Below are 27,453 nucleotides of genomic sequence, written 5' to 3' on the forward strand. Positions count from 1 at the left end.
TGCTATTAAAGGATCGCAGTTGCAATGCAGAGGGGGCTCTCAGAGAATTCACTGAGAGACACTGAATTACCTGAGAGTCACAGGCTTGTGATAGAGCTCATATAATTAAAGATGGACTTTGATAACTAACTCTGACTTGTGTGTGTGGTTTGCTCCCATGATTTGGTAAATAGAGGAAATTTCCACGACACCATAATGACACTTTATCAAGGATAATTGGGTAGAATAATGGCTTTCATTGTTCAAGGCAATGTTCATAAAACAGACACAAATCAAGTTATATTTGCCAAGAAGACACTCCTGCCACTTGTTTGGGTTGCACAAATAACAGTTTGTTTCTTCTGTACGATCAGGCATACAGTATCTAATAGACAGAGGGCACCTGACAGATGAGGAATGTCTGAAGGAAGACAGAACAATGCCATGTTGTTGAGAGATTTAAGGAAGCAACTTCCCCTAAAACACATCCTGCAACATCTCCTGAGCGGCGTTCAAGGCAGCTAGCTCCACAGCTTGTAGCAGCAGGATGGATGTCAAGAGGTGCATCCAACACAACAACAGCTGCAGATCACTGAGCCAGGCAGTTAGCACCGTGAGTCCCCTGACAGTGTACAGTAGTGGGTGACACATGGCCGTGGCGGTACGGTTCACTCACAATGAGGCAGTGGATCACATGGAGAATGAGGTCCGAGACATGCAGGAAGAATAATGTCCATCCATCAACACGGCCGGCTGTCTGTCAGAGTGGCTAGGGGAGGGTGTTGTAAACAAACACACAAGTGGGAATGGAGGCTGGAACTGTCTGGTCACAGTAAGAAGTCACCAACCTTGATGACACCAGTTTTGAAGACACTGTAAAGTTCCATGCAGAGAAAATGGCTTTCTTTCTTACTACCTTGTATTAGTAGTCACTGCTTAACTATGTGTGTTTTGTAATGAAAACATGAGCTGCTATAGAGTAGAAGGATCATTCTCATCACAGCAACAGATGTATTTGTCTAGTGCAGTCCAAGTGAATATGTAGTCATGATAGGAGACAAGGAGAATGAACACTGAGGTGACATGTCCCCTGTAGCAGAGAGGAACATGGACGCCACAGATGATCTATGTTCAAGCAGATGAATGTGAGAGAAGACAAGTGGATTATGAAAAGATGAACAGCAGAGAAAGAGAGATGATTGTGTCCCAATGATTGAGCATAGACCCTGCTACCTCTCACACACAGAGACAGGCAAGATGAGAGAGAGCGAGTGTGAGAGGGAGAGAGAGAAAGAGAGTGAAAACATTACCCCATGAAGCTCCTTCAAGAGATCCAAGCCACAAGGAAACAGAAGAGGAACTTTGAGTCAATAGCACACAAAACACATGTACACACACACACACACACACACACACACACACACACACACACACACACACACACACACACACACACACACACACACACACACACACACACACAATGAAATATGGCATTTTGTGGAGGTGAATTTAACGCAATTACAACCCCTACTACTGCAAAACACACCAACCGGTTGCTCTATCAGCATATAAACGACTAGGACATTAGGTATTCCTATTCTCCAATTGTGTTTTTATGGAACTAATGGTAAGTTCAGTCAATACCCCAGGCAGCAGCAACATTAGCAAGCATATACAGGAGTAAACAAAGTGTTTCAACTGAATGGCCCTATTCTCATAACAAAAACAGTTGGACCAAAAACTGAGCCAATAATGAATACAATATTGCAGCAGTAAGAGGTAACATACATCATTATTCAGGAGTAGATATTCTACAGTATTGTACTGATGCAAGGAATTTCTCTGATGGGAAATTACAGACTAACTAGTGTATGTAAAAATGCATGCACAGCATGTATACATATTTTACAACCAGTGTCTGGGAAAGTGCAATGAATCAGTTCTTTGTTCAAATTTGACGTGTGCAATTCTTCTTTTTTTTAAATGGGGGGGATTATGAATGTTAGTAAGAAAATATTAAACTTACGAAAATGCAAATGCCACCAGTGCTCCACTGACCACAATGAAGTCCAGAATGTTCCAGAGATCTCTGAAGTAAGAACCAGGATGGAGCAGAAGGCCCAGGTCAACCATCTGGACCAATCAGAGAGCAGGGTTAGATGCTACAGTACACTGAGTGTGGCAGAACCTCCCATAGTCTTACACCAAATGTATTAAATTAAAGCTCCCATGCAGTCTTTGTCATTTTCTTTTTAAATCATAACTGTATGTCTAATACACTGTACTGTGTGTGTTTATTTGAATGAAAATAACTCCAAAATAGATATTTTATCATATATTTCCCTGAACCTCTTTGTCCGTTGAAATGCTCAGTCTGATCATGTGGGCTTCAGGAAACACATTTGAAGTTATTTACATACACAGCTCTGACTGGCTCATAGGATAGTCTAGAACCCACTCCCTTGCCCAGATGAACAGTCATTGGTCTATTATAATCAGATCACATTTTGACATCATGATGTGGGCTAAAAGTTCCGTCCCACCTGAAGAGGATGAAATTCCAGGCATAAAAAAAGAAAGGGCATTCCCATCATTTTCACAATTTCAGAGTGTTATTTCGACCTCCTTGAGTGGAAATATAATTGAACAAATGAGAAAATCATGTTTTTAACTGCACTGCCCTTTTCATCAACCAGTTGACATGGTGCCCTAGTAGCAGCCTAAGCACAGATCTCCTTTAAATTTGCACATATTTCATTTATTTGTTGGTGTTTTAAATATATATATATATATATTTTTAATTATAATTTGTTGATAACATCACATTTTTATTGCTTATATCTGGAGTTTTTGAGCCATGGATTTGCAAGTAGACTGACTGGTTAACACTTTTTGGCTTGGCTAGCTAGTGTCATGACTCTCCTGTGAGGGTCCAAAGATCAGGTTTTCAATTAATCAACTTCTATCAAACCCCTCTCACCCGCAGAGGGGAGGAGAGATTGATGTGGGGGTTTTGTGACACCTCACGCCCGGTCATAAATTGTATGCAGCAGAGGACTCTCTTGGCTAATTAGTATCAACCAAAGGAATGTCTTTGTCCGCCAGCCCAAAACTCTAATGTCCAAAAATTACACTGGGGACAATATTTCTAACATCCGAATGTGGGAAATGGTCAGATGTAAAAAACTAATGTCATATTGTGTGAACCAAATACTGTATCTAAGGAAGGAAACCCCCTTTAGCTGTCACATTTTCATCCAACCTGATGTGAATAGAATATGAAGAATGATTCAACTATTTTTGTTAAGATAAGAATGTGATTTTGGTTTTCTAATGAGATAATGGTTTTTGATGTCCTTTGCACATTAAGTAGCCATGCCCCAAGTGAGGTCAGAAAAGCCCTTTTCGACCAGAGTGCTGAGGACTGGCTAAGAATGAACATGTCAGACCAGAAAGACGTGAGACTTTTGTACACACGTTGAAATCGTAAGAAACTCAAACTCTCAATACAAAAATTAACTTACAAGACAAGGACATCGCCAGTCTGCAACTGTGCGTGTAAAGTGGTTTGGAACTTTGACTATCTACCCGAGGAAGAGGAGAAGAAAACTCCCCTCTCAAACAATCAATTTGTACGGCTAAGTAGCTGTTCTTTGGAAACAGCCCATTGGAGACCAGACAACTAAGAAGAAGGACATTGTGTTCTCTGGTGGACAATCAGAGCATGTACAAGTGGCCCACAGGAAAGGCTCACCGAAACAACTTTCCGAGAGGGCTTGGTTCCGACCGAGGTAAGCGATGAACGAACGGCATTCAACTCGTACATAGATTCATTATGAATTTTTTCCAAACAGGCGGCGGTTTGTGTGCAAGGTATATGATTAATGTGAAGACAGTCCTAGAATGTATCCACAATAAATGTCCCTTTTTCTCTCGCCCTCTACTTTCCCCACCCCCTTCTCCATCTCTGTGTAATAAGCCGGCATATCTTGTCAGTCGCCTAGGGACCTTTGTCTCATGTAAGTGTGTATGTGTATTCTGTGTTATTATTTAGTTAGCTAGTAAATAAATAATTCAACCAATTTGTGCAGATCCAATAAGGTTACAACTGTTCAGAATGAGACTGATATGAGGTAATGATTCATGAATTACTTATCAATAAATAACTTATCTATCTTCTCGAGTTTCATTCGGGAGATGGTAACTTGTTAAACAACTTCTTCTGTGGTGCCTTAAATCCTAATGAGTTCATTGTTACATCATTCATTTAATTGAGTTACAATTCAACATAGTTAGTGGATTAAATAAATAACAGCCATTAGATTAATGAAAGTAAAGTCACAACACTAGCTAAAGAAAATGCATCTGGACATCTGTTTCACCTGGCTGCCAATTCCAGATCTTTTGAGAACATCATTTGAGGAGTCGCCTGAAGCATGAGAGGAATGGGAGACAGAGGAATACAGCCGTGCTAAGGCCAAGGGCTCATAGTGAGGACAACTGGCTACTACTCTGAACTTTGTGTGGTGAGCTTTCTGGCGCCCAAAGCTGCTGAGACATCACCCAAGTAGATGCTACACAGAGTGGAAGAGGAGAAGTCCAGTGGCTATAAGACTCCGGCTGGTTCCCAGACTTGCCCTCTACAAGATCATCAGCAGACTCCATCACCATCATCTACCTTCCCCTGTCCAGCTCCCTTCACTCAAGCAATGAACTGACCCTCTCCATCTTTGGATGTTAAAGACTTGGTTGACCTGTCATGATATATTGCTTCTTTGTTTTTTTTTGCTCTTGAAGCACTTTGAGATTCTATGAAAAGTGCTATAGAAAAGTAATACATTATTATTATTAAAGGGCTCTCACTTAGTAATGCATTTAATTAAACATGGGATGTGGCAATACAACTATAGAAATACAACTATAGAAGTAACTTTGGGAAAAACAAAGAAATCAATCCTAGTCTAATATAGTGGAAGACTAAGACAGCTGCCAAAAGGATCTGAAAACATGTCATTTTTGTTCAGTCATTTAGCATGTAGTAAACATCACATGCTACCCAAGCTCTTACCTTAATCACCATCTCAAATGTGAAAACTCCCGTAAAGACGTAGTCCAGATACTTGAGCACCTGAACAGGAGAGTGAGTGCATTAGTAACTAAAAAACACAGCTAAGAGGCCATGCAAAATTAATTATTCCTCCAGCTCATTTGAACAGCTGTCTGGTCTTCTCCTTGCTTACAGATCGATTTGGAAGAACTTTGTTGTCACACCTGTCATTATTTTTCCGACTGAGTCATCAGAGATGTCATGACAGTGTAGATATAAATCAGGGATGGGCAACTGGCAGCCCGCAGATCAATTTCCCCAAAATGTTGTGTATCAGCAGTTTTTATCTCGGTATGTCAGTCACTGACAGTCACTCAATTAGCACTTGTCAGCAAAAGGGCCCGCTCTGACTGCACCTCAGATTTTTTGTGGCCCCCACCCCCATCAAAGTTGTCCATCCCTCTGGTGTACATGTAGATGTACGGACTATGGCTGCCAGATTGAGGGGACGTGTGTGTGTCTGGCATGTCTGCCTGTGCGTGGTGTGTGTGTGTGTGTGTGTGTGTGTGTGTGTGTAGACTCACATTGTTGCGTGGAGCGTTGGCCTGGACAGGGTCCTCAGCAGCCAATGCAATGCTACTCATAGATATCACAACCAGGATACACATCTCAAAGTACCGCAGGCTCACAATGTAATGACACAGACGCCGCACCCTGGAAAAGACAGAGAGAAAGAGAGAGAGAGAAATATATACATAGCTAACCTGAGAGACATCATCTAATGTAAACACTGTTCCTAGTAATGGCTGGCTGCATATAGACAGGCTATCACAGTGGCTGGCCGCATATAGACAGTGTCATAACTCTCCTGTGAAGACCTGAAGGATCAGGTTGCAGTGTGTCCGCTCTACAGCGCCCTCTCTTTCTCGCAGAGGGAGGGTGGAGGGGGCCACTTTATGGCGGTCGTAAAATACTATGCTCTGTAGTGTTTGAGATTAGAATGTAAACTCTGGAACACAGAGACACACTAGAACATCAAAAGTTTGAATAATTGAACAGTATTTCTGTATTCCAAGCAGTTGAAATGGTCCGTGGACACTTAAGGGACAATCATGTCGAGTTTTTTCATTTGGTGACCTCTCGAAGGACAGGAAACACACATTATTGTATCTTTGGTTGTGTCCACTTCTCAATTATGGGGTTTACATCTAAATGTTGTGAAACGTATATGATTACATATGAAACTATTTGTGAAAAGATTAAATGTGATGTTAGCCTTCTAAATGAGAGGATGGGTTTTCATATAAAGTTTAACTAGTCAGTGGCTACGCCCCCCGTGAGTACATACATTTACATTGGCGTCATAGAAAGCCCCCTTCTTCCACAGAGTATAAAACCACTCGTGACAAAATTTACATTAGACCAGAAAATATGGCACTGTCGCTACATGTTGAAATGGTTGGCAATACAAACTAGAGTCAAGATAACGCCCGAGACGAGGTCCCCACGTTGGAATGGCTACCACTCTAGAGATCAAAACATGCCGGGTGAACTACAACTCTATCAAAGGACAAGACCAGAAAACATGAAGCGGTAGCTACCCGTTGAAATGGTTGGCAACTCTACAAGAGTCAAAAACGCAGGGACGAGGTCCCCACATTGAAATGGCTAAGAAATCTACAAACTAAAGAACAATTATTCAGGCTGCAGCTGTTTAGATACTTTAGTCTGGTAAACGCATCCAATCTAAGAACATTTCTGAATGGGACTCTGAAGTATCCATTATAACAACCTAAAACTCCGAGGGACTCTGATCTCTGGTGGACAAACCAGAGGCTTCCTGTAGACTGACTATCCAGCAGACGGACCGGCGATCGCAGAGAGGGACAGCCAAAAATGGTAAATTGCAATTTATTTTCAAATGAGCGGTTGTTCATGTTCAAAGTATTAGCAATTGCTATGAGTGTAGTTATCCTCTCTGAGTTTCCCGCTCTTGAGTGTCCCCACCCCCTTTCATTGTCTACCAAGCCGTCATATCGGCTTAGCCCACTAGGGACTTTTCTATCAAGTCAGTAACCAATGTATGACCTATTTGTGTGTGTGTTTATGGAATTCTGTGATTGATTAAGTTAGTTAGTAAATAACTAATTAAGCCAATTTGTATATTGCTGATTCATTATCTAGGCTAGGTTTCGAGCAGATAGCCAAGGGTTTGAGACATTCAGAATATGACTGATGAGGTAATAATCCATTAATACGTGAATGTAATCGATAAGACATGAAAATATCAGAAGAGTTATATTCGGGAAATTGAAACTCTATAAACAACATATTCCCGTGGTGCCCCGACTTCCTAGTTAATTAAAGTTACATGATTAGTTTAAATTGCGTAATTAAATTACACATAGAGAATTGATTTGATAATATACAGTGATGATATGATGACATATGAATGATAGTCAACACTATAACAAAAGGCTAACACAATGGCTGGCTGCATATACAGGCTATCACAGTTTGCTGTTAATTGATCGTAGGTTTATGCAAAGGTTTACAGGAAATCTACAAAGATGGACATTTGAGTGAGTGTGTGGATTTAAAGGAAAGTGCTAGTCAATTGCCTTTAAGATATGCACTATAATGTTAACAGGATTTAAAAGTGGGACCATGTGACAATGTTCTCATGGACGGCAGAGTGCGTGTGGTTTGAATGGTATGAGTTGTGTAGCATATAGTATAGAGCTGCCCACGCCACGTGACCCACTCACATGTTGGTCTGGCCAAACACAAACATGGAACTGTAGGGGAGGATGGGTCTGGGTCCGGTCCGAGTCAACGCCTCCAGGGTCTTCTTCTCCTTGTTCATAGGTATGGTCTCACAGTCTATACTGTTCACTGGGACACATATACAAAGCTTTAGATACACCTCAGCAACACAGGACACTGAACTAACAGTACTAGAGTGAAAATAGATTTACGAAACTGACTGGGGATGAGTGTTAGGGTTAAGGTTGGTACTGACTGGGGATGAGTGTTAGAGTTAAGGTTGGTACTGACTGGGGATGAGTGTTAGGGTTATTGTTGGTACTGACTGGGGATGAGTGTTAGGGTTATTGTTGGTACTGACTGGGGATGAGTGTTAGGGTTATTGTTGGTACTGACTGGGGATGAGTGTTAGGGTTATTGTTGGTACTGACTGGGGATGAGTGTTAGGGTTATTGTTGGTACTGACTGGGGATGAGTGTTAGGGTTATTGTTGGTACTGACTGGGGATGAGTGTTAGGGTTAAGGTTGGTACTGACTGGGGATGAGTGTTAGGGTTAAGGTTGGTACTGACTGGGGATGAGTGTTAGGGTTAAGGTTGGTACTGACTGGGGATGAGTGTTAGGGTTAAGGTTGGTACTGACTGGGGATGAGTGTTAGGGTTATTGTTGGTACTGACTGGGGATGAGTGTTAGGGTTAAGGTTGGTACTGACTGGGGATGAGTGTTAGGGTTAAGGTTGGTACTGACTGGGGATGAGTGTTAGGGTTAAGGTTGGTACTGACTGGGGATAAGGGTGGTCTCCCCAGGCGGGGAGGTGATGGTGACAGGGGGGATGTGGATGGCCGTCCGTCCTGTCCGTCTGACATTCCTCTGGTTGTCTGAGTCTTCAGGTATCTCTGTGCCCCACCTCTGATCTCCAGGGTCCTGCTGGGTGCTAGTGGCCATGGAGTCGCCCTCAGATTCCACATATCTGTCCCTGGGAAACAGAGGAAATGACCATAGAGCAAAACTCATTGATCTCTGGTACTAAGTAGACATCTGTTCCTTTAAAATAACGTTATGGGATATGCTTTCATCATTGCAAAATGATATGCCATATAGATTTGCAGTAGTTAACGAATATAGTCATGCAGAAGTCATCTGGAGACGTAAGAGAGAGAGCCAGGGACTGAGACAGTCTTACCTGTGGCCCTTCCCCCTCTCCTGCTCACTGTGCTCCTCTCCCTCCAGTGTGGACTTGCCCCTGTAACTGTGGGTCTTCTGTCTCCTCCTCTCCCCATTGGCCCTGTTCTCTCCCCTGGAGCATATCTCTCCCGAGCGGCCATCTTTGTGGCGTGACCTGCGCTCATCCTTGCGTCCGCTGTTGACAGTGCCATTACCCTCTCTGGCCTGTCTGTGGGAGTGGTGGTGGCGGTGCTCTCTCTCTCCCGTCCCAGTTCCCCCTCCACCTCCCTCGTCCACTGAGGTCTGCTGGTGGTGCCTCCTGCCACCCTCTCGGCTGTGCGACCGCTCACTCTTCCCCTCCTTGCACCGAGTCCCGTTGGGGTCCTTGCTGCGACTGTGATGGACATGGTGCCTACCCTCTTTGCCTGAATCTCCAATCTCATTGGCCTTGTCGATGGGTCTCTCCCTGTCCCGGTGGCGCCTACGTGGCTGGGGGCTGGCTGGGTCCCCAGGGTTATCTGTCTCCTCAGGGGTCCAGGGCTTGAGGTAGCCCATGGGGCCGGGGCCATCGTGGGGCTCCACAACCAGGGGCCGGTCCAGGTGGGTCTTCATGTCAGGGCGGATGTGCAGGGCGGAGGACATGCGTAGCCTCTCCTCAGGGTCCAGCTCGCTGTACAGGGCCTCACTGCTGGCCCGCAGGTTGTGTCTCCTCAGCTGAGTGGTGCGCTGCTCCCACACTGACATCATCTTCAGAGACTTCTGCTGCTCCATACTGCAGGTGGACAGACAGAGCAGAGGGACAAGGTAGTTCACCTTTAATAGGGTACACTGAAAAGCTCTCCTTTACTGCATGAGTTACATGTATTTGATGTATTTGAAGAGAAGGATAAAAACAGAATTATGGAATACATCACATATCAGAAGACATAAAACTCCTGCATGCTGAATTATATACAGCATGCAAGTTGTCACGGTTCATGAATCCACTGCCTCCTTTTCTCTCTCTCTCTCTCTCTCTCTCTCTCGTTTGTGTGGGCGTGGTTCCCAATCTCGGCCTGATTGTCTGCGCCAGCTGGAATCACTTATCTTCCCTTTATATGTTCTGTAACCAGTGTTTCTTGTTGTCAGATCGTTGTTACTTCCCTGAGGTTGTGTCGTGTGTCCGTGCTCATCTCTCGCCGCCCTTGTGTGGATTATCTGTTGTGCTCCTTCCTACCCATCCGGACACACTCCCCTGGATTTCTCAGCACGCTATCATAGGAAGATGCGCCCTAGTCCCTGGGTCTGATTCCGTCTGAGTACAGTCTGTCTGTCCTGTTGCTGCTGTAAACTGTATTCATTAAACCATCGTTGCTTGCATCTTGCATCCGCCTCTGTATTGTCACACAAGTATGATGAAGGTTTCTTCACAGCAAAACAGCCTGTTCCCACTCCATTACCACAGGTAAAAAGAAAGCCTTTATGGACAGGCCAAGCATGGTAGACCAAGGCCATGCTCTGACATGCTTCATTTGCGTGTCTTTAGAGTATTTTGAAATGGTTGAACACATGCATTCTAAATCAGTAGTCTTCCTACCACACGTATTCCAATAGATCATACATTACTTCCTTTGCTGTGTATAAAACAGAATTAACTTTCCTACAACAGCATGACAACTATATACAGTTGAAGTCGGAAGTATACATACACCTTAGCCAAGTACATTTAAACTCAGTTTTTCCACATTTCTGACATTTAATCCTTGTAAAAACAATCCCTGTCTTAGGTCATTTAGGATCACCACTTTATTTTAAGAATGTGAAATGTCAGAATAGTAGTAGAGAGAGATTTATTTCAGCTTTTATTTATTTCATCACATTCCCAGTGGGTCAGAAGTTTACATATTAGTATTTGGTAGCATTGCCTTTAAATTGTTTAATTTGGGTCAAACGTTTCAGGTAGCCTTCCACAAGCTTCCCACAATAAGTTGGGGGAAGTTTGACCCATTTCTCCTGACAGAGCTGGTGTAACTGAGTCAGGATTTTAGGCCTCCATGCTCGCACATGCTTTTTCAGTTCTGCACTTCAAATGTTCTATAAGATTGAGGTCAGGGCTTTGTGATGGCCACTCCAATACCTTGACTTTGTTGTCCTTAAGCCATTTTGACGCAACTTTGGAGGTATGCTTAGGGTCATTGTCCATTTGGAAGAACGATTTGCGACCAAGCTTTAACTTCCTGACTGATGTCTTGAGATGTTGCTTCAATATATGCACATAACTTTCCTGCCTCATAATGCAATCTATTTTGTGAAGTGGACCAGTCCCTCCTGCAGCAAAGCACCCCCACAGCATGATGCTGCCACCCCCATACTTCACGGTTATGGCCAAACATTTATATTTTTGTTTCATCAGACCAGAGGACATTTCTCCAAAAAGTGTGATCTTTGTCCACATGTGCAGTTGCAAACCGTAGTCTGACTTTTTTTATGGCGGTTTTGGAGCAGTGGCTTCTTCCTTGCTGAGCGACTTTTCTGGTTATGTCGATATAGGACTCGTTTTACTGTGGATATAGATATTTTGTACCTGTTTCCTCCAGCATCTTCACAAGGTCCTTTGCTGTTGTTCTGGGATTGATTTGCACTTTTCGCAAGCAAAGTACGTTCATCTCTAGGAGACAGAACGCGTCTCCTTCCTGAGTGGTATGACGGCTGTGTGGTCCCAATGTTGTTTATACTTGCGTACCATTGTTTGTACAGATGAGCGTGGTACCTTCAGGCGTTTGGAAATTGCTCTCAAGGATGAACCAAACTTGTGGAGGTCTACAATTTTTTTCTGAGGTCTTTTTCGGAGGTTGTTTAAAGGCACAGTCAACTTATTGTATGTAAACTTCTGACCCACTGGAATTGTGATACAGTGAATTATAAGTGAAATAATCTGTCTGTAAACAATTGTTGGAAAAATTACTTGTGTCATGCACAAAGTAGATATCCTAACCGACTTGCCAAAACTATAGTTTGTTAACAAGAAATGTGTGGAGTGGTTGAAAAACAAATTTTAATGGCTCAAACCTAAGTGTATGTACACTTCCGACTTCAACTGTATACTATCATGTCTACTTGTTCTAGCCTAGTGGTCATTTTCAACCCCAGGGCTGCAATCTTTCCTCCATTACTTACCTGACAACAGAGTATAGCTCTAAACTATGAGGTCTCTGACATGGGGTGAATGGAGGGGAGGCAGGGGATTATTTGAGTGAATTTACAGTATAGTGTATGGTATACTACTGTATAAGGAGGAAATGATACATGCTTATGTAGGGCAAAATAAAGAAGCGGGACAAGAGTTTGGTTCCATCCTGCTTCAATAATGTAAACACAATGATGATGATGGTCATCACCAGGAAGGTATGTATGCTATTCAAGTAGATTGACATGGCCACCATAAGATAGTTGACCTCAAGTAGTGATGGACTGGGGAGCAGACATAACTCCTAAAACACATAAAGGAGCACATTGAAACAAACAAGGGGCAGACTAAGAGTAAGCTCCCTGCCATTAACAGGTTAGGAGACATTGAAAACAAACACAGGTAGAAACAAGAGTTTATAAAGAGTGACAGAGGAGAAACATGGGGCGACACAAATAACACAGAAACCACATAACTTACTTCACTGAGAGGAGAACTAAAACTAAAGACAAGGGAAAGACCCAGATGTTGGTATTGAACTACAATAAGGAGATTTAGTACTTGACTTTATCTTAAACACGTGTGTGTGTGTGTGTGTGTGTGTGTGTGTGTGTGTGTGTGTGTGTGTGTGTGTGTGTGTGTGTGTTTTGCCTCTCCAGTTGCTTGACAGTGGCATCTGGTCCTGTGGCACATGGTGGCCATTACAGAGCTGCTCAGATGGAACTGCTGACTCACTGAGCGTCAGCGACAGTTTCTAGTGGCTTTGCTGTGGGTCATTAAGACAGGGAGTGAGAACGGATTTCAGTATCTCCCCTACAGAACGTCTGCTCTACACAGCAGGGGCTTGCTGTCAACCCAGCCCAGCCCAGTCCAGCAGCACAACAGACTACCTCTGAGTGGTAAACCCAGTATAGGCAGGAAGTCATTCTTTAGAGAGGGAGAGTCACGAGGACTCACTGGTCCATCATGACAAACATGTAGATACAGCATGAGCATACCATCTCATGACACCCATTACTGAGTCAGGCTTCCACATTCATCTGCAACAGTTCAACACAGTGGAAAACTCATAATGGTATGACACCATGCTCAGTTGGGAGTCAAGGGGGAGATGGAGGAAGGGGGGGGCCAACATTAAAGGCATGACAACAATAGAAGAATTGGCTACTGTACATAGTGAATGGGACCCAGGCTAGGGAGGAGGAGGAGGGTGATGAGGTAAAGTGTAACGGAGAGTAAACACTCACAGTGAATTAACGCTGCAGACGGACGAGCTGCAAGAGAGTGCACCTCGACTTTGCTTTACAAAACTGCACATGCAAAAAAACAAAAGTTGGGGGAGGGAGAACAAAAGAGGGGGAGAGTTCAGGGTCAGAAGGAGGACAGGACACCCTCTTTCCATCTATCCACCTGTCTGTCCCTGTACTTTCCTATTAGACGTCAACTCAATGGGAGTCTCAGTTTAAGACCAGCAGACTGAGGAAACAAAGGAATGATAGTAGCAGTTTTGAGATGTTCAACCTCCAAGACAATAGTGAATATAGTCATATCTCGCAATGCAGAGACAGAAATCTCTGTGCAAGAGACTTATAGGTGCCATGTTTCAAGTCCAGTTACATTACATTTAGAATTAGTTTGAGGAAATATGGAGGAAAAAATACTCAAAACAAATATTAATAAGGTTCTCAAATTGATGGCTACATCACGTTTAAAAAAATATAAAATAAGATAAAACAGTGTCTTGAAACATTTAAGACAAAACATTTAAAATAAGGACAGAATCACATATCCTGCTACCATCTACTATGAAGACACTAATTGCAGATGTTATACATAGGTGAACGGCAGTACAAGGATATAGTGCCACATATAATGACTGATATGCTCAATATCTCATGTGGACTATCTATTTAGCTAGCTCAATTGACATTTTATGTTAAGTGCCTGTCACTCAAAAGAGATTAGTGGTGGGGTACAACAATGGTATACACCACAGAACCATATGTCTGAATGTACAGCATTGCATGCTCAATCTATGCTCATTGTTTATGAAATTACCTTGCTGGCATTGCCCTCTCCGCTCCATGTTGGCCTGTGTACAGCATACTGTGTAGCCTATGTGGGGGTGGGAGCCAGAGTATTAAGGTATCTCTGACCCTTCTTAATCCTTTTACGAACTGCTTCTCACACATTTACAACATTGAGCCCTACAGTGACTCAAAGAGAGAACACATGATCTATCAAAACATCAGACATTGGGAACAGAAGGGTTAAATCATTCGAAACTCAGAACACAATCAACAAAAAACTGGGCCTACAGACAGGATAATATAACTTACAGTATATTGAGCCGCAAACAACACAACATCTCATGTAGACAAACTAAAACGAATATAAAAGAGCATCTCTCAGGAGGGGGAGACAGTGTGGTGTGCTTGGAGGGGGGGGGGGGGGGTAAGCAGGGGGAAACTGGATCAAACGCCATATCATGACTTACGCAGTGATGGAGATGTTAGCTGCTGAAATGGGGCTGACCTCCTTCACCTCCTTGACCTTCTGGAGGGCCATCTTCTTAGTGATGGCCACCTCCTGCTCCTCCTCGTCCTGGGGAGTACACACACACAGAGGAAAGAAGGTCACACAGGGGTGGGTAGGAGGGCCATCTTCTTAGTGATGGCCAACTCCTGCTCCTCCTCGTCCTGGGGAGTACACACACACAGAGGAAAGAAGGTCACACAGGGGTGGGTAGGAGGGCCATCAATGGAGACATGATGATAAGCCCTGCCACAAGCCAACAAATCAATGTCATCAACTCTTTCTGGAGTGACCACGAAGATTTAAGCCTCTTCCCCATAGGTGAAATATTAATGGTTGAAAATCCTACAACCAGTTAGGAGATTCATTGCTTTGAGTTATTGACCAGGACAAACAGCAGTCATCCCAGAACAGCACCAGACGACAGGGTAAAGGAACTAGTAAAGCAAGGCACTCTATATCCTAATAGGAATATTACCTGTCTAATTCAACAAGCATCAATGAAATGAATTTCCATGAGTCGTTTGATTAGACAGCTGACTTTTATGATGGATCATCAGCTGAACTCTTGCTCTCTCTCTCTCGTTCCGAGGCTGGACGCCCTACTGTAATATGTACCATTACCTTAGTGAGCTCCTGTGCGTTTGCAAGGTTGTCAACGGCGATGGCCAAGAAGACATTGAGCAGAGTGTCTGATCAGTGAGTGGTCAGGTAAGTTCAAACAGTCAATCAATCAATATTTACATCGGATCCTAATCATCCTATACAGCAGAGCTTGACATTAACTATTTTTTGCCACTTTCCCTTCAGACAAGTAGGACTGATTTTTCACTCCCCCCCCCAAAAAAAAAGGTCTAACACCATTTTTACATAATTGTATGATGCAAGGAAGCACTTTACAAAATAAAATGCATTACTATATTTTTTACCATAGAGAATCATACCAAAATGTAGGCTACACGCTGTCTATTGGCTTCTTTGTATATTCAAGCCTGCATCAAAATACAACACTGCCCCTTTAACACAAATCAAACACATATATATTTGTCACATGCGCCGAATACAACAGGTAGACCTTACCATGAAATGCTTAGTTACAAGCCCTTAATCAACAGTCCAGTTAAGAAAAAATAAGAGTTAAGAAAATATTACAATAACGAGGCTATATACAGGTGGTACTGATACCGAGTCAATGTGCGGGGGTACAGGTTAGTCAAGGTAATTGAGGTAATATGTATGTAGGGTTAAAGTGACCGTGCATAGATAATAAACAGCAAGTAGCAGCAGCATAAAAAAAGGGGGGAGGGGGTCAATGCAAATGGTCCGGGTAGCCAGTTCATTAACTGTTCAGCAGTCTTATGGCTTGGTGGTAGAAGCTGTTAGGGAGCCTTTAACCCAATTAGTTCCACTATACCGCCGGCACATTTTGGACGAAGCCCTTTTAAACATTTTGTGTTTGAGCTACAGACCATTAGTTTGTGTGATAAACAGGGACAGAGCTAGAGAAGTGTTGGTGAGACAAGGGTGGATCCCGAAGGACTTTATACAAACATTTCCGTAGAGTCCAAATGGTTTGAGTTACAAACTGTTAAAAGCTATCTATGAAAAGCTGAGACTCTCATGAACCTGCACATGTAACATGTTTTGTTTACAAGCTACACAAGAGTGGTTAGAAGGTAAGGGGTTCTTCTACATAGAAGATCATAGGAAAGTAAATGGTGCCGGAGGGGATGGCTGCTGTTTTACGGGCTCCTAACCAATTGTGCTATTTTGTGTGTTTTTTCCCCACATTGTTTGTAACTTTTATGGTACGTAATGTTTCTGCTTCCATCTCCTATGACCGAAAAGAGCTTCTGGATGCCATAACAGCAATTACTCACCTCGATCTGAACAGAGATTATTTCTTTAATGAGTCTGACGCGAAGGATTTACTGCTGCTTCCGGACCAGGCCCCAATCCCCCTCATTCACATGAAGAGGAGACTGAGATACAGAGGCGCGGATCCGGGTGCCTTGTGAAAATTCGTTGGCGAATGGGTCACCCATTTCTACCCTCCTTCCTATTGGCCAACATGCAATAACTTGAGAATAAACTGGATGAGCTCTGTTCGAGACTATCCTACCAACGGGACATTAAAAACTGTAATATTTTATGTTTCACTGAGTCGTGGCTGAACTACAACCTAGATAAACAGTTAGCTGGATTTTCTGTGCATCGGCAAGACAGAACAGCTACCTCAAGTAAGACGAGAGGTGGTAGCCTGTGTTTATTTGTCAGCTGGCGCACAAGCTTTTGATGTTTTGCTCCCCTGCGGTAGAGTATGTCATGATAAGCTATAGACCACACTATCTACCAAGAGAGTTTTCATCTATATTTTTCGTAGCTGTCTATTTACCACCACAAACCAATGCTGGCACTAAGACCACACTAAAATAACTGTATAATACATCTCTTTCAAGATGGCGTAGCAGTCGGACGTGTGTTTTGTCTTGTCCCGTCCTGTCTGGTGTAAATATAGTGTAAATATAGTTTTCCTCGTTTTTTTTTTCTGTATATATTTCGTACATATTTTAATCTCACTTTCCAATTACAGGCTGAATATACTCTCCTGCAACCCGCATCACCCAATGTGGTACGGATCTGCTTTTTCTATACTTTAGAACCGGAACCCTCATCAGAAGCTAGCCAGCTAACTAGCTACTAGCTAGTAGCTAGCCACTGCTAGCGGTCTTCAAAGCTAACTAGGACACCAGCGCGACATCAACCCAGAGCATATCAGACTGCTTTTCTCTACCACATCTGGATTCCTACCGCAAGCTCTGAACCTTTACACCGGATCATCGCAACTAGCTAGCTGCAATCCGAGTGGCTACTCCTGGCTAACGTCTCTGTCCCAGAGCAAGCACCAGTTAGCCTTGAGCTAGCCTCGAGCTAAGCCCATCTCCCGACTAGCCGAAGAGGTCCAACAATACCTATTTTGCCAACTGGCCTGGACCCTCTACTGCCGACACGGAGCCCCGCCGATCCATCACGACTGGTCCGCCGACATAATCGTCCGAGGTGGTTTCAACAGGCTTTTCCGCTGCGACATCGCCAAAGATCCATCTGCTGGCCAAGGCCCGCGAGCTTTCTGAATCGCCGTGTCTCCAGCTCACCTAGCGTACTAGAGCACCTGTAGCATACTCCTGGGCTACAATTACCCGGGCCCACGACCGGTCTGTCGATGTCACCGCATGAAGAGGAATAAACAGACTCACCCCATCGCGACGTCCCCCAAAGGTTAACTCTCTAGCCCTCGCTATCTCCCTGCTTGCTAATTCGGCCTGCTAACGGCTAGCTTGTCAAGCTCCGGTCCGCTAACTGCTACCTTGTCTAGCTCGGGCCTACGAACTGTTAGCTTGTTAGCACAGGCATGCTAACCGTCTGAACCACCGCGTCCCAATCACTCTCTGACCCCATTTACTTTCTATCTCTTTTTGATTTTTAATTTGTTTATACCTTCCGGAAACCTGCCTCACCCAATGTGATACGGAATCGCTATTACTTTTAATTTTAATTTTATTTTTATGACACACTCAAGAACCTCCAGACGCTAACCAGCTAACTAGCTACAAGCTATTTAGTCATTGTTAGTTTTTAAAAACCTGGATAACACTCGCCAGCCCAGCTTCCCTGCCCATCCACCGCTGCCCCCTGGACACTGATCTCTTGGCTACATAGCTGACACACGCTGGACTGTCCATTAATCACGGTACTCCATTCTGCTTGTTTGTTTTACCTGTCGGCCCCGTTGCCTAGTCAACGCCATTTTACCTGCTGTTTGTTGTGCTAGCGGATTAGCCTCGCCTACTGTTTTTAGCTAGCTTTCCAAATTCAACACCTGTGATTACTGTATGCCTCGCTGTATGTCTCTCTCAGATGTCAATATACCTTGTATACTGTTGTTCAGGTTAGTTATCATTGTTTTAGTTCACAATGGAGCCCCTAGATCCACTCTGCATACCCCTGTTACCTCCTTTGTCCCACCTCCCACACATGCGGTGACCTCACCCATTACAACCAGCATGTCCAGAGATACAACCTCTCTCATCATCACCCAGTGCCTGGGCTTACCTCCGCTGTACCCGCACCCCACCATACCCCTGTCTGCGCATTATGCCCTGAATATATTCTACCATGCCCAGAAACCTGCTCCTCTTATCCTCTGCCCCCAACGCTCTAGGCGACCAGTTTTGATAGCCTTTAGCCGCACCCTCATACTACTCCTTCTCTGTTCCGCGGGTGATGTGGAGGTAAACCCAGGCCCTGCATGTCCCCAGGTACCCTCATTTGTTGACTTCTGTGATCGAAAAAGCCTTGGTTTTATGCATGTCAACATCAGAAGCCTCCTCCCTAAGTTTGTTTTACTCACTGCTTTAGCACACTCTGCTAACCCTGATGTCCTTGCCGTGTCTGAATCCTGGCTCAGGAAGGCCACCAAAAATTCAGAGATTTCCATACCCAACTATAACATCTTCCGTCAAGATAGAACTGCCAAAGGGGGCAGAGTTGCAGTCTACTGCAGAGATAGCCTGCAAAGTAATGTCATACTTTCCAGGTCCATACCCAAACAGTTCGAACTACTAATTTTGAAAATTACTCTCTCCAGAAATAAGTCTCTCACTGTTGCCGCCTGCTACCGACCACCCTCAGCTCCCAGCTGTGCCCTGACACCATTTGTGAATTGATCGCCCCCATCTAGCTTCAGAGTTTGTTCTGTTAGGTGACCTAAACTGGGATATGCTTAACACCCCGGCAGTCCTACAATGTAAGCTAGATGCCCTCAATCTCACTCAAATCATCAAGGAACCCACCAGGTACAACCCTAACTCTGTAAACAAGGGCACCCTCATAGACATCATCCTAACCAACTGGCCCTCCAAATACACCTCCGCTGTCTTCAACCAGGATCTCAGCAATCACTGCCTCATTGCCTGTATCCGCCACGGAGCCGCAGTCAAACGACCACCCCTCATCACTGTCAAACGCTCCCTAAAACACTTCTGTGAGCAGGCCTTTCTAATCGACCTGGCCCGGGTATCCTGGAAGGACATTGACCTCATCCCGTCAGTTGAGGATGCCTGGTCATTCTTTAAAAGTAACTTCCTCACCATTTTAGATAAGCATGCTCCGTTCAAAAAATGCAGAACCAAGAACAGATACAGCCCTTGGTTCACTCCAGACCTGACTGCCCTCGACCAGCACAAAAACATCCTGTGGCGGACTGCAATAGCATCGAATAGCCCCCGTGATATGCAACTGTTCAGGGAAGTCAGGAACCAATACACGCAGTCAGTCAGGAAAGCTAAGGCCAGCTTCTTCAGGCAGAAGTTTGCATCCTGTAGCTCCAACTCCAAAAAGTTCTGGGACACTGTGAAGTCCATGGAGAACAAGAGCACCTCCTCCCAGCTGCCCACTGCACTGAGGCTAGGTAACACGGTCTCCACCGATAAATCCATGATTATCGAAAACTTCAATAAGCACTTCTCAACGGCTGGCCATGCCTTCCGCCTGGCTACTCCAACCTCGGCCAACAGCTCCGCCCCCCGCAGCTCCTCGCCCAAGCCTCTCCAGGTTCTCCTTTACCCAAATCCAGATAGCAGATGTTCTGAAAGAGCTGCAAAACCTGGACCCGTACAAATCAGCTGGGCTTGACAATCTGGACCCTCTATTTCTGAAACTATCTGCCGCCATTGTCGCAACCCCTATTACCTGCCTGTTCAACCTCTCTTTCATATCGTCTGAGATCCCCAAGGATTGAAAGCTGCCGCAGTCATCCCCTCTTCAAAGGGGAGACACCCTGGACCCAAACTGCTATAGACCTATATCCATCCTGCCCTGCCTATCTAAGGTCTTCGAAAGCCAAGTCAACAAACAGGTCACTGACCATCTCGAATCCCACCGTACCTTCTCCGCTGTGCAATCTGGTTTCCGAGCCGGTCACGGGTGCACCTCAGCCACACTCAAGGTACTAAACGATATCATAACCGCCATCGATAAAAGACAGTACTGTGCAGCCGTCTTCATCGACCTCGCCAAGGCTTTCGACTCTGTCAATCACCATATTCTTATCGGCAGACTCAATAGCCTCGGTTTTTCGGATGACTGCCTTGCCTGGTTCACCAATTACTTTGCAGACAGAGTTCAGTGTGTCAAATCGGAGGGCATGCTGTCTGGTCCTCTGGCAGTCTCTATGGGGGTGCCACAGGGTTCAATTCTCGGGCCGACTCTTTTCTCTGTATATATCAATGATGTTGCTCTTGCTGCGGGCGATTCCCTGATCCACCTCTACGCAGACGATACCATTCTATATACTTTCGGCCCGTCATTGGACACTGTGCTATCTAACCTCCAAACGAGCTTCAACGCCATACAGCACTCCTTCCGTGGCCTCCAACTGCTCTTAAACGCGAGTAAAACCAAATGCATGCTTTTCAACCGATCGCTGCCTGCACCCGCATGCCCGACTAGCATCACCACCCTGGTTGGTTCCGACCTTGAATATGTGGACATCTATAAGTACCTAGGTGTCTGGCTAGACTGCAAACTCTCCTTCCAGACTCACATCAAACATCTCCAATCGAAAATAAAATCAAGAGTCGGCTTTCTATTCTGCAACAAAGCCTCCTTCACTCACGCCGCCAAGCTTACCCTAGTAAAACTGACTATCCTACCGATCCTCGACTTCGGCGATGTCATCTACAAAATGGCTTCCAACACTCTACTCAGCAAACTGGATGCAGTCTATCACAGTGCCATCCGTTTTGTCACCAAAGCACCTTATACCACCCACCACTGCGACTTGTATGCTCTAGTCGGATGGCCCTCGCTACATATTCGTCGCCAGACCCACTGGCTCCAGGTCATCTACAAGTCCATGCTAGGTAAAGCTCCGCCTTATCTCAGTTCACTGGTCACGATGGCAACACCCATCCGTAGCACGCGCTCCAGCAGGTGTATCTCACTGATCATCCCTAAAGCCAACACCTCATTGTATTATTCGTCTACCTCCTCATGCCTTTTGCACACATTGTATATAGACTGCCCATTTTTTTCTACTGTGTTATTGACTTGTTAATTGTTTACTCCATGTGTAACTCTGTGTTGTCTGTTCACACTGCTATGCTTTATCATGGCCAGGTCGCAGTTGCAAATGAGAACTTGTTCTCAACTAGCCTACCTGGTTAAATAAAGGTGAAATAAAAAAATAAAATTAAAATAATGCCATAAGCAAACAAGAAAATGTTTATTCAGAAGCGTCGCTCCTAGCGGCCAGGGACGGCGCTCCTAATGACAGGTACAAAGCTCTCCCTCGCAATTCATTAGGCAAATTTGACTATAATTATATCCTCCCGATTCCTGCTTACAAGGAAAAACTAAAGCAGGAAGTACCAGTGTCTCACTCAATACGGAAGTGGTCAGATGACATGGATGCTAAGCTACAAGACTGTCTTGCGAGCACAGACTGGAATGTGTTCCGGGATATATCCAATGGCATTGAGGAGTACACCACATCAGTCCCCAGTTTCATCAATAAGTGCATCGATGACGTCATCTCCACAGTGACCGCACGTATATACCCTTACCAGAAGCCATGGATTACAGGCAACATCCACACTGACCTAAAGGCTAGAGCTGCCGCTTTCAAGGAGCGGACAATAATGCAGACACTTGTGAGAAATCCCGCTATGCCCTCAGACAAACTATCAAACAGTGAATGCGTCCATACAGGACTTAGATTGATTCCTACTACACCGGCTCGGATGCTTGTTTGATGTGGCAGGGCTTGCACACTACTATGGATCACAAAGGGAAATCCAGTCATAAGCTGCCCAGTGAAGCGAGCCTACCAGACGAGCTAAATGCCATCTATGCTCGCTTCGAGGCAAGCAACACTGAAGCATGCACGAGAACACCAGTCCTTTGAAAGGCAGGTCATGGCTCACAACAGCATCATCCCGGAAAACGTAGACCCATTCCAATTCGCATACCGCACCAACAGATCCACAGATGATGCAATCTCAATTGTACTCCACACTGCCCTTTCCCACCTGGACATGTACTCCACACTGCCCTTTCCCACCTGGACAAAAGGAACACCTATGTGAGAATGCTGTTCATTGACTACAGCTAAGTGTTCAACGCCATAGTGCCCTCGAAGCTCATCCCTAAGCTAAGGACCCTGGGACAAAACACCTCCCTCTGCAACTGGATTCTGGACTTCCTGACGGGCCACCCCCAGGTGGTAAGGGTAGGCAACAACACATCTGCCACACTGATCCTCAACACAGGGGCCCCTCAGGGGTGCATGCTTAGTCCCCTCCTGTAATCCCTGTTCACCAATGACTGCGAGGCCAAGCACGACTCCAACACCATCATTAAGTTTGCCAATTACACAACAGTGGTAGGCCTGATCACCCACAATGATGAGACAGCATATAGAGAGGAGGTCAGAGTCCTGGCAGTGTGGTGCCAAAAAGTGCTACAGCTGCACCATTGAGAGCATTCTGACTGGTTGCATCACCGCTTGGTATGGCAACAGCTCTGTATCCCAATGTGGGGCCAAGCTTTCTGCCATCTAGGACCTCTATACCAGGCGGTGTCAGTGGAAGGCCCTACAAATTGTCATAGACTGTTTTCTCTGCTATGGCACAGCAAGCGGTACTGGAGCGCCGAGTCGAGGTCCAAATGCTCCTTAAAGCTTCTACCCCCAAGCCATAAGTCTGCTGAACAATTAATAAAATGGCTACCTGGACTATTTGATTTGACCCCCCTTTTTTACGCTGCTGCTACTCTGTTTATTATCTATGCACAGTCACTTTACCCCTACCTACATGTACATATTACCTCAATTACCTTGACTAACCTGTACCCTCGCACATTGACTTGGTACCCCCTGTATTTAGCCTCGTTATTATTATTTTATTGTGTTATTTCTTTGTTTGTTAGTATTTAGTAAATCTTTCCTTAAAATTGCATTTCACGGTAAGGTATCGGTTTGGACATGAGGCTGCAGCCAATATGCATATCACCTACACTTTGACATGTAGGCTTTTTATTTATGTACATGAAAAATAGATTTGAATATTATTCCAATGTTAGCCTCTCTGATCGGAGGAATTGTTTGACATTGTGATTTTAGTTCGATTTTTTAATACTTTTCTTTTCGGACAATTGAAATCTATATTGTTGTCCAAGACAAGAGAACAAGTGTTAATGTCAAGCCCTGCTATACAGTATACACTGAGTAGACAAAATATTAAGAACACCTGATCTTCCCATGAGATAGACTGACCAGGTGAATCCAGCTGAAAGCTATGGTTCCCTTATTGATGTCACTTGTTAAATCCACTTCAATCAGTGTAGATGAAGGGAAGGAAACAGGTTAAAGAATCATTTGATTGCGTATGTGTGCCATTCAGAGGGTGAATGGGTAAGACAAAAGATTCAAGTGTCTTTGGACAAGGTATGGTAGTAGGTGCCAGGCGCACGGGTTTGTGTGAAAAACTACAACACTGATGGGTTTTTCACGCTCAAGTTTCCCATGTGTATCAAGAATGGTCCACCAAAGGACATTCAGCCAACTTGACACAACTGTGGGAAGCACAGGAGTCAACATGGGCTAGGATCCCTGTGGAATGCTTTCGACTGCTTGTAGAACCCATGCCTTGACGAATTGAGGCTGTTTTGAGGGCAAAATGGGTGGTGTTCCTAATGTTTGGTATACTCAGTGTATATTTAAATTCTTATAGTGTACAAATCTGTGCCAAATCATGTTACTATCACAGGCCTCGTGATGCTTATGGAGAAGTTATCATTCATTACTCATTGTGTACTTATTCCTCGTGCTACTATCTTTTTTTTCTCTCTGCATTGTTGGGAAGGGCCCATAAGTAAACAATACACTGTTCGTCTACACCTGTTGTTTACGAAGCATGTGAAAAATACTATTTGATTTGATTTAATCAATGCAGGTCGATCATCTAGAGAGGATACAGTTTCCAAACAGGGTGAGAACGATGAAGTAGATAGAGGAGAACATTCCCCACCGAACGCCCCCATGGGACTCTATCCCATGATACATCACCGCATTCCAGTCCTCTCCTGTCAGAATCTAGGAGACACAAACATATTGTCACGGATTTAGCTAATGGTATTACAGTAATTACAATATAAAGTGATTTTCAAAAGGCAAACAAAGCACAACTTGATTGAGCATTTTGTAAACATCACCTGGAAAACTGTGAGAATGGCTGCTGGAAAGGTGTCGAAGTTTGTTGTTGGTGTCTCATCTTCAAAATTAAACCTGCAGTCGGAAACACAGATTAGAGAGGTTGTTAACTTTGAGCTATGCCTGGCTATCACACAGGTTCACACTATATTTTATAATCCCTCATCACTTTTGTGACCATTGAAAAATGTAGAAGAATCACACTTAGTAATAATATATTATTGCGTTGCTCCAGCAACAATATTTATAGTACATCTTGCTACTGTCAGAGCCCTAACAGCTTGGTTGGCTAACGTAAACCTCTCCGTCAAGGCTGATCTCACAGCAGAACACATTCCTAGCTAACGGGGAGTTGAAAATACATTTATGCTAATCTTGATATTCTGTATTGCTATGTGAGAATCTACAGGGACCTCATTACACTTTCCAACAATGAGAGTGATGTAGAAAGCAAACTAAATGTGTCTTCTCTCTGCCTGCTAAAATCCTTGGTGCATATACAGACATTCATTAGTACATATCTCATTAGTTTCCCAACTAGAGAAAAGACAATGCAGGTCAGCATAAAACCCTGTTTAATCCACCCTACTGTAAGGTAAAAATATGTGCAACTGTACAAGTGAATCATGATAAAATACCAAATATAATAGATAAATACAATAGAACACAATAGATAAAACAAGTGACTTCGGGTATAGTGTGCATCTAATACTGTATGCATCTCACTATGCATCTCACTAAATGTGTTTCTTTTCTTTTCACTGGAACAGGCATGATGTTAAATATACACTGAATGTACAAAACATGATTCATCCTTCATTATATTTCTGAAACACGACTGGCATTTAGCCTGTATTTACAGTGCATTCGGAAAGTATTCTGACCCCTTGACTTTTTCCACATATTATTATGTTACAGCCTTATTCTAAAATGGATTAACTGTTTTTCCCCCTCATCAATCTACAGCCATAATGACAAAGCAAAAACTGTTTCTTTTTATTTTTTAGAAATGTTAGCTAATTTATCAAATAAAAAATAAAAAACCTTTACTCAGTACTTTATTGAAGCATCTTTAGCAGCTATTACAGCCTTAAGTCTTCTTGGGTATGACGCTACAAGCTTGGCACACCTGTATTTGGGGAGTTTCTCCCATTCTTCCCTACAGATCCTCTCAAGCTCTGTCAGGTTGTATGGGGAGCGTCACTGCACAGCTATTTTCAGGTCTCTCCAGAGATGTTCGATCGGGTTCAAGTCCAGGCACTGGCTGTGCCACTCAAGGATATTCAGAGACTTGTCCTGAAGCCACTCCTGTGTTGTCTTGGCTGTGTGCTTAGGGTTGTTGTCCTGTTTCGAGGGTGAACCTTCACCCCCAGTCTGAGGTCGAGAGCACTCTGGAGCAGGCTTTCATCAAGGATCTCTCTGTACTTTGCTCCGTTCATCTTTCCCTCAATCCTGACTAGTCTCCCAGTCCCTGCCGCTGAAAAACATCCCCACAGCATGATGCTGCCACCATTATGCTTCACCGTAGGGATGGTGCCAGGTTTCCTCCAGACGTGACACTTGGCATTCAGGCCAAAGTTCAATCTTGGTTTCATCAGACCAGAAAATCTTGTTTCTCATGGTCTGAGAGTCCTTTAGGTGCCTTTAGGCAAACTCCAAGAGGACTGTCATGTACCTTTTACTGAGGAGTGGCTTCCATCTGGCCACTCTACCATAAAGTCCTGATTGGTGGAGTTCTGCAGACATGGTTGTCCTTCTGGAAGGTTATCCCATCTCCACAGAGGAACTCTGGAACTCTGTCAGAGTGACCATCGGGTTCTTGGTCACCTTCCTGACCAAGGCCCTTCTCCCCCGATTGCTCAGTTTCGCCTGGAGGCCAGCTCTTGGAAGGGTCTTGGTGGTTCAAAACTTCTTCCATTTAAGAATTATGGAGGCCACTGTGTTCTTGGGGACATTCAATGCTGCAGATTCTTTTGGTACCCTTCCCCAGATCTGTACCTCGACACAATCCTGTCTCTGAGCTCTATGGACAATTCCTTCAACCACATTAATTGGTTTTTGCTCTGACATGGATTGTCAACGGTGGGACCATATATAGACAGGTGTGTGCCTTTCCAAATCATGTCCAATCAATTAAATTTACCACAGGTGGACTCCAATCAAGTTATAAAAACATCTCAAGGATGATTAATGGAAACATGATGCACCTGAGCTCAATTTCGAGTCTCATAGCGAAGGGTCTGAATCAAATCAAATGTTATTTGGTGTAGACCTTACAGTGAAATGCTTACTTACAAGCCCTTAACCAACAATGCTGTTAAGAAAAGAAGTGTTCAAGTATTTACTAAAATAAACGGAAGGAATGTTTTTTAATTAAAAATAAATAAATAATAATAAATACTTACGTAAATAAGGTATTTCTGTTTTATATTTATAATACATTTGCAAAAATGTCTAAAAATCCCTTTTGCTTTGTCATTATGAGAGATTGTGTGTAGATTGATGAGGAACATTTTTAATTTCA

The 27,453-nt window shown here is 44.0% G+C and overlaps 1 protein-coding gene across 1 annotated transcript in view; it reads right to left on the reverse strand.

Annotated features, from left to right (window-relative positions):
• Positions 1-27,453, reverse strand: part of LOC115111440 (voltage-dependent N-type calcium channel subunit alpha-1B-like) — a 177,769-nt gene that overhangs the window by 33,174 nt on the left and 117,142 nt on the right. Inside the window, 13 exon segments of the mRNA XM_065011492.1 lie at positions 2,009-2,115; positions 5,051-5,110; positions 5,614-5,743; positions 7,798-7,924; positions 8,577-8,770; positions 8,978-9,730; positions 12,393-12,428; positions 13,372-13,434; positions 14,183-14,239; positions 14,622-14,728; positions 15,284-15,351; positions 24,695-24,812; positions 24,932-25,004. Of these exon segments, the coding sequence (XP_064867564.1) occupies positions 2,009-2,115; positions 5,051-5,110; positions 5,614-5,743; positions 7,798-7,924; positions 8,577-8,770; positions 8,978-9,730; positions 12,393-12,428; positions 13,372-13,434; positions 14,183-14,239; positions 14,622-14,728; positions 15,284-15,351; positions 24,695-24,812; positions 24,932-25,004 (1,893 nt within the window).

This window comes from Oncorhynchus nerka, linkage group LG27 (assembly GCF_034236695.1).
Source record: "Oncorhynchus nerka isolate Pitt River linkage group LG27, Oner_Uvic_2.0, whole genome shotgun sequence".
Taxonomy (NCBI): Eukaryota; Metazoa; Chordata; class Actinopteri; order Salmoniformes; family Salmonidae; genus Oncorhynchus; species Oncorhynchus nerka.